The sequence below is a fragment of the Denticeps clupeoides genome, chromosome 5, assembly GCF_900700375.1.
Source record: "Denticeps clupeoides chromosome 5, fDenClu1.1, whole genome shotgun sequence".
NCBI classification, from domain to species: Eukaryota; Metazoa; Chordata; class Actinopteri; order Clupeiformes; family Denticipitidae; genus Denticeps; species Denticeps clupeoides.
In genome coordinates this window covers 31,424,166-31,436,438 of record NC_041711.1, presented here as the reverse complement: position 1 = coordinate 31,436,438, position 12,273 = coordinate 31,424,166, and the positions used below count along the sequence as shown (strand labels likewise).

Genomic DNA, 12,273 nt, shown 5'->3' with positions numbered 1-12,273 from the left:
ATTGCAACGGCACCAGTGCAGTGTTTTGCCGGGCAGTGTAAATCCAACTCCAGTTCTGGAATTGATTCAATAGTGCAAAGAAAACAATAAGTGAACTTGTAATAAAGAACCATAAAACAAGAAAGTAGGTGAGGAATAAACCTTGGTATCAACTGTGGTGAGAAAATGAGGAATTATGACCAGTGTATCCTGCCAATTTTGGACACATTGCTTTCAATGCCAGTGAGCGGGTTATCAGTTTCTGCCTGTTTTGCACATGTGTTCAAGCCCTATATCTCAGGAGGATCGGTCCCTTTATTAATCATTGCCATTTGTTCTTTCATAATAATGTTCTACCCTTTTTATCGCTAGGAATTCCACTTGGGGGTGTATTGAAAACAAGGGCCTTTCATTTTTTAATGTGCCATCTATTTTCATTGTGTGTGAGGATCTCATTTTTTATTTTTTTATTTTGGCCAGGATTGCGTCCCTTCCCTTGCCCTCATTGCGAGAAGATCTTCCGCACTTCAGGACATCGGAAGACCCACATTGCCTCACATTTCAAGAGCATGCAGCACAAAAAGCACAAGTACCCACGCAAGCCACACAAGGCCAGGGTGTCCAAAAGCAACCTGCCCGTACCCAATATTCCCCTCCAGGAACCTATACTCATCACTGACATGGGTATAACCAACTCGCCACACACATCCAATAGTTGATGCAGAGGATAGAACTCTGACCTCATGTTCGTTTCTTTCGCACATAGGACTCATTCAGAACCAGAACCCACGTGGGTCCTTACCACAGTATCTGGACCTGTTGGAAAATGACCGGCCTTACAAGTGTGTGTACTGCAACAAAGCCTACAAGAAGTCCAGCCACCTGAAGCAGCATGTCAGGTATGGGTGAGCACTGCAATATTCTGTGCTAGGTAGCAAATTTCACAGTGAAAACCAAACTACATTCTGAAAAGTTTTATCACTGAAGTGAAACTAAATAGGTTCCCTATCATTAATATAACATGAATACCAGTTCCCCTAGCCTGTCTAGTGGCTAGAAATGGCGAGATGTATAGAGAGTGCTTTGGCCATTCTGCTTCACCAATCAGAGAGTGGCAGCTCAGATGGTCTGATCTTTTCGTAATAAAGTGAAAAGTTACCTCCTGTTTCTCAAGCTTTTTCCGCCCAGAGAATTTCCCATCCCTATCCTACACGAGTAACTAGTGTCATCAGTGGGCATCTCACATGTATGTGTGTGTGTATGTATGTATATATTCCTCTCTCTCTCTCTCTCTCTCTCTCTCTCTCTCTCTCTCTCTCTCTCTATATATATATATATATATATATATATATATATATATATATATATAGAGAGATATAGATATAGATAGATAGATATAGATAGATAGATAGATATAGATGGAGCCTTAAGGAAAAGGATGAATGTGGCATCCAGAAGTGTCATTGTAAGGCCAATCACTGGTTGCTCACAGTGTCATTTTACCCTTTAAGTTTGTATGCTGAATTAGCTTCTAATATTTGTCTTTGTTGATAGGGTAAGTGCACAGAGATGTCCATTTCGTAAAAGGTCAAGCTCCCAGATGCGGGAGAGAACATAAATACGTATATCCTCCAAACTTAACCGTAATCACTGTGATGAGGTCATGCTGGCAACTTTCACCATTCCAATTAGCTCTTGAGCACAGGCATGTAAATTCAGGTTGTGACCACCCAAGACTTTTATGCACTTTTCCTGTTTTTCCTCTCCTCTCTATTTGTTTACTTAAATATTGAAAAAATACTGAAAAAATATGTATTTTTATAATATAATGAGGTTATAAATATGTTGTCAGCCCTCCAGTGGCCAATTATTTTTTTTGTATGCAGCTTATAATTTCAGTCTGTCATGTACAGCCAAAAGTGTTAATGTACCACTGCTTTTGATAGATGCTCTGAGGAACTGTTTTACAAGTTCAATTAACCAATTTTGCACTAAGGAGTGTATGCGGTCTGCGTTTTCTAGAACATTACACTTCCTCCACTAGCCCATATTGCATCCTGATGCATCGCATGGCCCGGGAGGTCCATGCAGTTTTGATGCCTATTGTTGCCAACAGATTCATTGCGATTTTTGGCATCTGCAGAGTGAGTCAGACTGCCGAAACTGATCAGCTACTGAACGTATTGACTGTTTCGTTTGCTGATCATTAGTTTCAGTATGACTGTCAGGTGAACAGGATAGAATACAACAATTAATTTGCAACCGAGTGGCATCCCTGAGGGTAATAATTTCAGGCACCAGCTGACTGTTGGAGGCCTAATTCAGTGAGTATAAATATAGAATGCATATAAAGAAACACAAACCACAAATCAAAAGTTAGGGAGGGCTGAACAAAATAAAGACACATTGAGGGATATTTTGAAAGTCTGGGAAAGCTAAAGAGTACAAATGAGTTTTAAGCCTGGATTTAAAAGCAGAGGTTGTAGGGGCAAGTTTAATGTCAATTGGTAGCTGGTTCCATAGGCGGAGCCCAGCAATTGCGAAGGCTCTTTCACCTTTCTGCTCAAGGCGAGATCGGGGGACGTGGAGGAGGGCGTTGCCACTCGATCTCATAAAAAGAAGACAAAAGTGAACTATTAGAAAATATTAACTGTTAAACAATGTGGATGGTTGGGAGTGTTCTGTAATAGAGTAAATGAGCAGGCTGTATGTGGGTTATAAGGAAACCAGGTTACATAATTTGCTGTACTTACGGTTCTGCTGTTTTTTAGAAGGACAGTATAAACACTACAAGCACCAGGAAATCACGGGTGTCTATACTCACAGTTTAAAAGGACCAGGGACATTATAGTGACTGTCTCTCATCGTCCGCTCAGGAGAATTCCTGTTGCCCCTTCTTATTAGCTCCAGAACCATCCGCAAACTCGGGAACCCTGTAATTCTTCCGTATGATGCCGGTGCCTCTTTTCCTGTTGTAACGTGAGGTATGCGCTGTTGCTGTATTTTTTTTGTTTCTCATTTCTTACACGTTACCTACTTTCACCCAACTCTACTACCACTTGGCCCCTTTTTTTCTTGACGAGGTCCCACCGAGATGCGTTCTGCTAATCATGAGAGCATTCATGTGGGAGTCATGCACGGTGTGAAAAGATGTGTAACCGTGTGAACCAGTCGCTACATTTCCTCCTCTCAGGACTTGATGTAAATCGGTGGTAGTAGCCTAGTGGGTAACACACTCGCCTATGAACCAGAAGACCCGGGTTCCAATCCCACTTACTACCATTGTGTCTCTGAGCAAGACACTTAACCCTAAATTGCTCCAGGGGGACTGTCCCTGTAACTACTGGTTGTAAGTCGCTCTGGATAAGGGAGTCTGATAAATGCTGTAAATGTAAATGTAAATCACTACTGGCTCTTGGGGTATGCAGTAGTATTAAAAGATCATGGTGTTTGCTGGTTCTCATGAGAGCTTCACAATGTATTCACAATTAAGTTTGCCATAAATTTCCCTTTTTGGTATCAAAAACGTCAATATTTTATTTAAATTTATCTGTTGCTAAGATGTCTGATCCTAATATTTTATGTAACTTCCTCATCCCCAGGTCACACACAGGTGAGCGGCCCTACAAATGTTCACAGTGCAGCAAGGGATTTTCCTCCTCAGGGGTCTTGAAGGCCCATATTCGCACCCACTCCGGACTCAAAGCCTACAAGTGCCTCATGTGCGATACCACTTTCACCACCAGCAGCAGCCTCCGCCGCCACATGACCACCCACAGTGACCTTCGACCTTACATGTGCCCCTATTGCCAGAAGACTTTCAAGTCTTCACCCAACTGCAGGAAACACATGAAGACCCACAGGTGTGTGGGGGGGAGGGGATGGTATTTTCTCCAGTCTTAACCAAACTCTCCTGGTCCAGCTATTCAATGACTTCATCTCATTGATCAGCTGAGACTGCACGCCCTGCTTACAGTTACAGTGCGTGTTCATTTATTTTTGTTTGTTCCGTATGCTTTGTGTTTCTGCCCATGAGGTAGTTACAAAGAATAGGGAAATATAGGTAAGCTAAAGCTATAAATAATAAAAACTGAAACTAACCCCTTGCTAAACACACATGGGTGTTTTAGGGTACATCCCAAATATCCCATTTGGTGTTTAAATGTATTATAATGTAATGTACCAAAGACATTATTCTTCCTAAAAGTGGTGTGTTGAATAGTCATTTTAAAATATGATTCCCATTCTTTTATAAAACTATTTATTCAGTATTTAAGTTTAGTTTTATTTATGTATTTTAACGGTTGCGGTAGCCTTCACAGGCTAGTAAGCCTTGTTAATTTTGATAAAGGTGGTGTTTGAGCTGTGGATTTTGTTGTCCAGTACATCTCCCACAATCCGCCTCTATTCTGTTTACAGATATGAACTTGCCCAGCAGTTCCAGCAACAGCAGACTTCCACTGACCCCTCCTCCTTAGATGACCCGATGGGCGGCAACACGGTGGCCCATGACTTGCAGGTGGAGATTGAGGGCAATGGCCTCCAGCCGCCTCCACCTCCACCCACAGTCTCTGTGGGCCCAGAACAGCAGGGCATCCTTGAGTTGGGCCAGACACAAGTAGTGGGCAGCCCTCAGCAGGTGGCGCTGCAGACACCGCTTACTGAGGAGACGCTGGTGCAAGATGACGGTGAGAAAGCAGCCCTTTTCTCGTTCATTACTTTACGTGGAATGATTAGAACAGAAAATGCCTGAAAAACACGTGCTCTTTCTCACTTCTTTGTTTCTACGGAGTGCTGTGAGTTGCAAAATTAAATAGATAAATACATTAACTATGAAATAATAAAATGTCATTAATTATTTAAAATGGGAAATTAATTAATTCAGCATCACTGGAATAGTGAGTGCTGATCTAGCCTGTGTCCTTTCCAACGTGTCTACCAGACACGGGCGCTACCTTTCATGATATTGGTGCTGAAATAACTCTACAACTACCTCCATAAATTCCTCCACATTTTACCCGCTACATATTCACGTTCTGTGTAGTCTGCTCTGCCGGAAGGTCAGCCGTGAATGGCAGCGCCACGTTGGAAAGGACACAGGCTAGATCTGCGTTAGATGGGTTAGACTGACAGATAGAAGTCAATTCATCATGCTCCGAATGTGCCCAAATTTAACAAATTGTGACATATTTCAACATGACACATTAGATTTATTATTAATGTTTTTATAATTCATGTCATGTTGAATTAATTAATGATCTTTTAATATTTCATTTGAAATGATACATTGCACATTTTATTATTTAATTACCTAAGTATTTATTTTATTTTAGCACTTGTGGCACTCCATACCTACCTGAAAAATTAATTAGTGGGAATCTGCCCACCTCTTTGAAACCTTGTTCTCAAGGCCAGAGACTCTAATGAACTAGCTAATACATGGCAGAGCCGGGCACTCTTCACCCTGTGTGTTTAAATTTTAAATATCAGCCTTCAACTCTTAACTGTGCTGCACCTACCTGGAATAACAACAAAGGACCTGCTGAAAAATCCTGAGATTGGGAACTTTTTCCTGAAATTACTGCCCTCAACCAAAGTCTTTTATTTTAAAAGATTGCAGTCTTTTGAAACGAGAGCATAGGTTAATATACAGTTTTGCACGATACACTGAGATAGTATTTCAACATATGTCTCCCAAGGTGGCATGTTTATTTTAAAAAGGCTGAAAAGCCAGTGAAATAATGCAGTTGTCATAAAGCATGTGAGCAGCGCTGCAGAACACTTACCATTTGTCAGAGCTGCATCCATCGCACCACCTTCAAAGGTCACTGAGAGCAGGCAGGACAATTCCTTACAGAAAGGTCACCTTCATCAAACCGCTGTTTACTCCTGTGGTGGAAACAGTATTTGCAGTAAATGTCAACCATATTTAACGGAATGCACCTGAAATTATCCTGTTGTGGCCCCATGAAAATATACCAACTTTTTTCTCACATACTTTGCATTTTATTGCCCCCTACAGGGAACTTTGCTGTGAGGTCAATTCTAAATTTAATCAAACTTTATACGAGTGTCTCTTTTTCCTCATTTCAGACACGTATGTGGCAACGCAGCACACCCTGCCGCAAAACATCAGCCAGTATCCACCAGCACTTTCCCAGTCTGCCTATGACCAGCCTGCCTTAGCACAAGGTAACACACCTACCCACCTACTGAACGGATCGAATGCACATTATTTTCTCATAGCCCCGAGTTAAACTAAAACTTCTCATATAAACACTGTGCCTCATAAACACAGGCATTCAAGCACTCAGTCGCACATGGAATTGCAATATTTGGTAGTTGGCATGGAGTGTGAAGGTAATGCTGCAGTCTCTGGGTGGGAGATCAGGTATATAATGTACTCCTGCGGCAAAGTCCCTGCCAAACCCCCTCTCTGCCCTCTCGTCTCTCTGGCCCTCAGATATTATTTTTCATTTTCATGGGCTAAAGTGCATGGAGGGGGTGTGCTCTGATTTTGTCTTAACACAGATCGCATCATATCTTCTTTGCCCATAGCAATATCCTCCCTGCCAATGTGTCTTAATTTCCCCAATTCCTCACCCACTGCCAGCCATCAGTTCTCACACTGTCACTCCATCAAAAGAATAAGCAGTTGCACAAGTGCTTAAGCAATTCCATGAAATGCACTGAATGGGATGTAAAGTGATTTTTGGCCTGGCCGTGTTCTGTTTAACCTCAATTGTTTTTTTTTTGTTTGGAGTGAATGGTATATTTCCTCAATGAGGAGCCATGTCGGGACCGGCTTTAAAATGACAGTCCAGACTCTGGAGTAACCACTCTGGATGTAAATGGGGACCACAGAACATGACCACTGGTACTGTGACAGTTTGATGCAACATCACTTAAACAAAAACAAATGGGACTTTTAAAAGGTCACCTTTTAAAAGCAATCAGGATCAGACGACTTTAAGTACAGTCGTGGCCTCTTTTGAGAATGGCACAAATACTGTTTTTCACTGCCTCAGTTTTTTTTATTATGGCAGTTTGCATATACTCCAGAATGTTATGAAGAGTGATCAGATGAGTTGCAAAGCCCCACTTTGCCATGAAAATTAACAAACACAAATAAAATAAAAAAAACACTGCAAAAAAGGACCTGCTGAGATCACTTCAGTGATTCTCTTGTTAACACAGATGAGAGTGTTGACTAGCACAAGGCTGGAGATCATTCTGATTGAGGTAGAATATAAGACTGAATGCTTTAAAATGAGGGTGAGGCTTCCTCATTGTTCTTCCTCTGGTCACCATAATTACATGCAAGGAAACACATGCATTCATCATTGCATTTCATAAAAAGAGCGTCACAGGCAAGGATATTGCTGCTATTAAGATTGCACCTAAATCAACCATTTATCAGATCATCAAAAACTTCAAGTAGGGAGGGTCAAGTGTTCTGAAGAAGTCTTCAGGGTGCCCAAGAAAGTGGTGGACAAACAAAACCCCACAAATTCTGACAAACTCCAAGCACTGATTATGAACTGATGTGTTGCCACCCGTCAAGATTTGGCCCAGAAGTTGATTGACAGCATGCCAGGATGAACTGCAGAGGTCTTGAAAAAAAAGGGCCAACACTGCAAATATTGTCTCTTTGCATAAACTTGATGCAGTTGTCAATAAAAGCCTTTGAAACTTATAAAATGCTTGCAATTATACGTCAGTACACCACAGAAACAACAGACAAAAAGATCTAAAAACACTGAAGCAGCGAAACCAGTATTCGTGTCATTCTCAAAATGGTTGGCCATGACTTTACAGACAGTGCTTACCAGTGGTCCAACTACAGAAAAATTCATGCATTTACAAGGGACATCTGTATTGTCAAGTCTCAAAAAGAAGCGCTCCAGTGCTGCTGGAGTGCTACCGACAGAAGAGCTATCTAGTTAAGTGCTTTCCTCAATCAGCTGTAATAATCACAAAGAAGAAAGTGCCGTTACGCAGGATGCGGTTCTCACATCTGAGACAACAGCATTATGCACATATAACAGGGTGTGATCCAAACTCAAGCAGATGAACACTGTGTTCCGAGGAAGCTGTGTGTGGGTGTGTGAACCAGTGGGGAGCAGAATTATTTTTTTTTTTTTAATATAAGTCTCGCTTTAATCAAGGTATTTATATTCCAGGTACATTTGGCTTCGAGTGAATTATGCTATAGATTTGTGAACCTGGTGTTAAATCATTGGCCTTTTCTCCCATCACATCTCGAAATAGCTGCACTGCTCTACAGGGATAAGCCAGTGTTGTGATGGGTGGTGGGTTCACTAATGTAAAGTACAATTATTGAAGAACTATTCGATTTAATTGAACCAGTTTTACTTAATGACGTGCAGTGGAAATATGACAAGGTTCTGCGGCTTTGAACTTTCAGATTTATAAGGCAGGGGCTCCCAATCGACGACGATACCTTGCTCAAGGGTACAAGTCTGCTTCCCCACCACTGCCCCGCCATGCTGTTCGTTTATAGTGAATGTTGCAAACGAAGGCTGTGAACAAGTTGCACGCTCTCTGCAGGCTTCGCAATTGCTGAGGCCTTCAGCACACAGCCCCAGTTCTCCACGGTGCAGCAGCTGCAGGACTCCAGCACCCTGGAGTCTCAGGCCCTGTCATCCAGTTACCACCCACAGAATGTGCTGCACATCAACTCTGAGGTGGTGAGTGTGCCATTTACTTTCCTATCTCTCTGTTTCTCCCTCCCTTTCTCATTCTTTGACTGGCTGTATGTATTTCTTCCCTCCCTCCAGGCAAACAGTCTGCTGCAGGACGAACCCCAAGGAGACCTTCAGCTTTCTGCCAGACAGGACTTTCAGGATGAAAATGAGGAAATTAAGAGGATCTACCGGTGCGTTTCGAAGCATATTGTCTATGCTTCAAGTGAACCACTCCGGTGTTCGCTATTCTGGGTTGGCCTTGATAGCAGCCATGGGGGCTGCTATGGCTTTCTCTTTTCTTCCATATTCTTGCTATCAAAATAACACATCTAAAGGCACTGACAAAAACATTCTGGCACAGCATCAGTCTTCAGCGAAACCTACCCGAGAACTTTTCCTATACATAAACTTAACTTCAGGCCATCTCGCTGATAGCAGAGAATATCATCTCCTGTGACTGAGCACTGTTTTTCTCAGACGTCTATGCCTGTGCATCCATCTTTAAGACATAAAGTTTCTCCTCCCTGTCTAGTTCCTCAATTAGCTGGCACAGCAGATGTCTTCCCCATGCATATGCTTAAGCGATCTTTCTGATATAAAGCAAAGCTCAGAGCGTGATGCTACTGAAACAAGCACGCGAGAAGAACGGAATTTAGCAACACAAACAGGAAAAAGGTTGTCTGTGACATAATGGCTGGTGAAATTAGGGTTACAGTAAGAGTGAGAAATGAAAATGCACAAGCAAATAAGGCAAATGTGCCATCGCCATGCATCTCTTGCCGAATCCAGAGCCCTCAGGTGCGCTGTCCTATTCCCTCCCCTAAAACTTCTCCTGTGCTAGCAAACAAACTTCTGCATCAGACAGCGTGAGCCCAAGATGCATAGTGCTGTCAGCAGCTGCGGACCTCATTCACCTTACAGTGCATAACTATGGGGAGCGCGATTGGTCTTCTTTCTTCCAAAGTACCAGGCTGTCAGCAGCACTACAAAACACAGATAACTCAATATCCTTCGGCTCCATGGATACAATAACCTTGGATCTATTACTGGATGTAAATACATGGGTTTCAAGCTACTGTCCTTTTGGCATCATAAGTGCCTAATTTGCAATCCTGGTCATATTCCTGTATTTGAATTAAAAATGCGAGCCATGCCATCAATTCCTAATTAATTTTTTTAAATGCCATTTAGTTCTGCAAGGCTAAATTCTGAATTCTGAGATTCCATGTGTTCACAGTAGTCGTTATAGCGTGTGCAACTTGCAATAGTTCTTACACATGCAGGAAGCCAGAGTAAATGACATAAACAAAAATTGCTGCAGTCACCCCACCCCATAACTGCCCCACCACCATTATGATGCTCCCTTGTTTTCAGACGTGTGTGCATGGCCCCGGTTTTGGCTGCTGTGTTGGCAGAGGCAGTGTGAGAGGTTGAATGTGCCGTTGTGTTCTGTAGGTGTACCCTCTGCAATAAAGGCTTCAAGAAGTCCAGTCATTTGAAACAGCACCTCCGCTCGCACACCGGGGAGAAGCCCTACAGGTGTAACATCTGCAGCCGCAGCTTTGTCTCAGCCGGCGTGCTGAAATCCCACCTCAACACGCACACAGGTACGGTCGGGACTGTGCAAAATAAATAAGAATCTGAAAAATATTCTGGTGTAAAACTTTACTTTCTTTCCCCCTCTCACTCATACAGGTGTGAAAGCCTTCAAGTGTAACGTCTGTGATGCGTCCTTCACAACAAATGGCAGCCTCAACCGTCACATGATCATCCACCTCAACATGAAGCCCTATAAATGCTCTATGTGTGAAGAAACCTTCCGCACCAACCTGCTCTGCAGGAAGCACATGAAAAAAGATCACACCATGGGATCTAGAGGTAGGCTTCTCAGAGCATGAATCTGACTGGACCTGGCAAATGTGCCATGTGCCATACAAGTGGTTGTCCAGTTTTTCTGGTCCGATTTTGAAGCACTGTGTTGACATGATCCTCACTGACCAACCCCCTGTTTTTTTTTTTTTTATCTTCACCTGACTGGAAGATGAGAACATAGAGGACGAGGACACTTTGGAGCAGGTGGCATCTAAGAGGACCCGCATTGGCATCATTACTTTCACCGAAGAGCAAACGGCCGAGTTGGCCAAGAGCGATCTGGGGGATGAGGCGTCTCTTTCTGAGAAGGTCCTGGCCCAGTCTGCTGCTGAGAGGGACCGCATCAGTGAGATCAAAGACAAGGCGCTGGAGACTGATCCCAAGTTCCCCAACCGTTGCAATTTCTGCCCCAAAAGCTTCAAGAAGCCCAGTGACCTTGTGAGGTAGCCCTTCATTCTTGCTCCAGGACCTGATCTGCTGTCATTGCGTTGCGTTGCTTCCATATTTCAGCTCTTTTGAAACTGCTTCAGCTCTTCAATCACCACAATGTTCCTTGCAGTCTGTGGATGAGTAACCAAGCTTTACTTTGCCTGGCTTTTATTTCCCGGCCCTAATTACCCAGAATGTAGACAAATTGTCCTTCCTTCTGCATGCTGCTCCGAGCCTTCCAGAGCCATGTGGGGAATGTTTGCTCTAACGGCGAGTAGCATGTGAAAAAAAAAAAAAAACCTTTTTAGATGTTACAGCAGGGAGTCTTGAATTTTCATCTGCCTCCCTGTTCTTGTCGGTGTGCTTTGTATAGCATTTAGGTTTTTTTTTTCCCTGTATGGTGCAATAATGGAGTGAGGCCTAATGAGGGGTAATGATCCTTTTTTTTTTTTTTTTTTTTTTTTTTTTTTTTTAGTGAATACGTTTTTTTATTTATTTTTTTTTTTTTTCTGTTCAGAAGCTTGAATGTAGAAAAAAAACGAACGTCAAAGTGATTATGTGAAACGAACCAGGGGCTCGGGGCTGTACTTATTCCTGACAGTGTCAAGAGTGTTATCATGATTTTCCACAGACACGTACGGATCCATACCGGAGAAAAGCCTTACAAGTGTGATGAGTGCGGGAAGAGCTTCACGGTGAAATCAACACTGGACTGCCACGTGAAGACACACACAGGTAAAAATGTGCTGTTGACGCGTATTTCACGTTGTCAGAGTGGGATGTGTGTTATTCTACTTAAAACAGTTCGTCATTAGGACTTTTTTCTCATGGCACTGGCCTAATCGTACCTTCCGATTCATGACACTGTGGCCATCTGTGAGAGTTTTATTGCGGGATGGAATTGAATATTCGCTGGGAGGCTCGATTCCTTTTTGATAATTACTCAAGCTGACCCGCAACACCTATGCAGACAAATTAATCTTGGTGATTAAGAAGAACCTGACTGCTAATTGCAAAACAGCAGCCGTTCAATTAAAATATTGTCACAGAATAAGGGTTTTTCAGATTAAAATATGATAAAAGACCTGAAAATGTTAATCATTGTGCTCTTCCAGTGAACCTGATGTTTTATATTAGAAACTAATTTTTTGTTCATAATTAAAGTGTGATTAATGAATATTTTATGCCATCGGTTTTTGTAGCCCTATGAAAGAGCCGCCCCTGTTCTGTACCTGATGGGATGGTAGTAGATAGAGGGGTTTTTCTCACAGCCAAGAACCAATTT

The 12,273-nt window shown here is 42.5% G+C and overlaps 1 protein-coding gene across 2 annotated transcripts in view; it reads left to right on the top strand.

Moving 5' to 3' along the window:
* Positions 1–12,273, top strand: part of znf236 (zinc finger protein 236) — a 49,449-nt gene that overhangs the window by 11,807 nt on the left and 25,369 nt on the right. Inside the window, exons 11-21 of one of the 2 annotated variants that reach the window (XM_028978785.1) lie at positions 460–663; positions 746–878; positions 3,582–3,842; positions 4,399–4,667; positions 6,073–6,171; positions 8,551–8,687; positions 8,781–8,878; positions 10,143–10,294; positions 10,383–10,565; positions 10,729–11,002; positions 11,620–11,723. In XM_028978785.1, the coding sequence (XP_028834618.1) occupies positions 460–663; positions 746–878; positions 3,582–3,842; positions 4,399–4,667; positions 6,073–6,171; positions 8,551–8,687; positions 8,781–8,878; positions 10,143–10,294; positions 10,383–10,565; positions 10,729–11,002; positions 11,620–11,723 (1,914 nt within the window). Of the gene's footprint in view, positions 1–459; positions 664–745; positions 879–3,581; positions 3,843–4,398; positions 4,668–6,072; positions 6,172–8,550; positions 8,691–8,780; positions 8,879–10,142; positions 10,295–10,382; positions 10,566–10,728; positions 11,003–11,619; positions 11,724–12,273 lie in introns of both variants that reach the window. The other variant, XM_028978784.1, reaches the window with a different exon arrangement.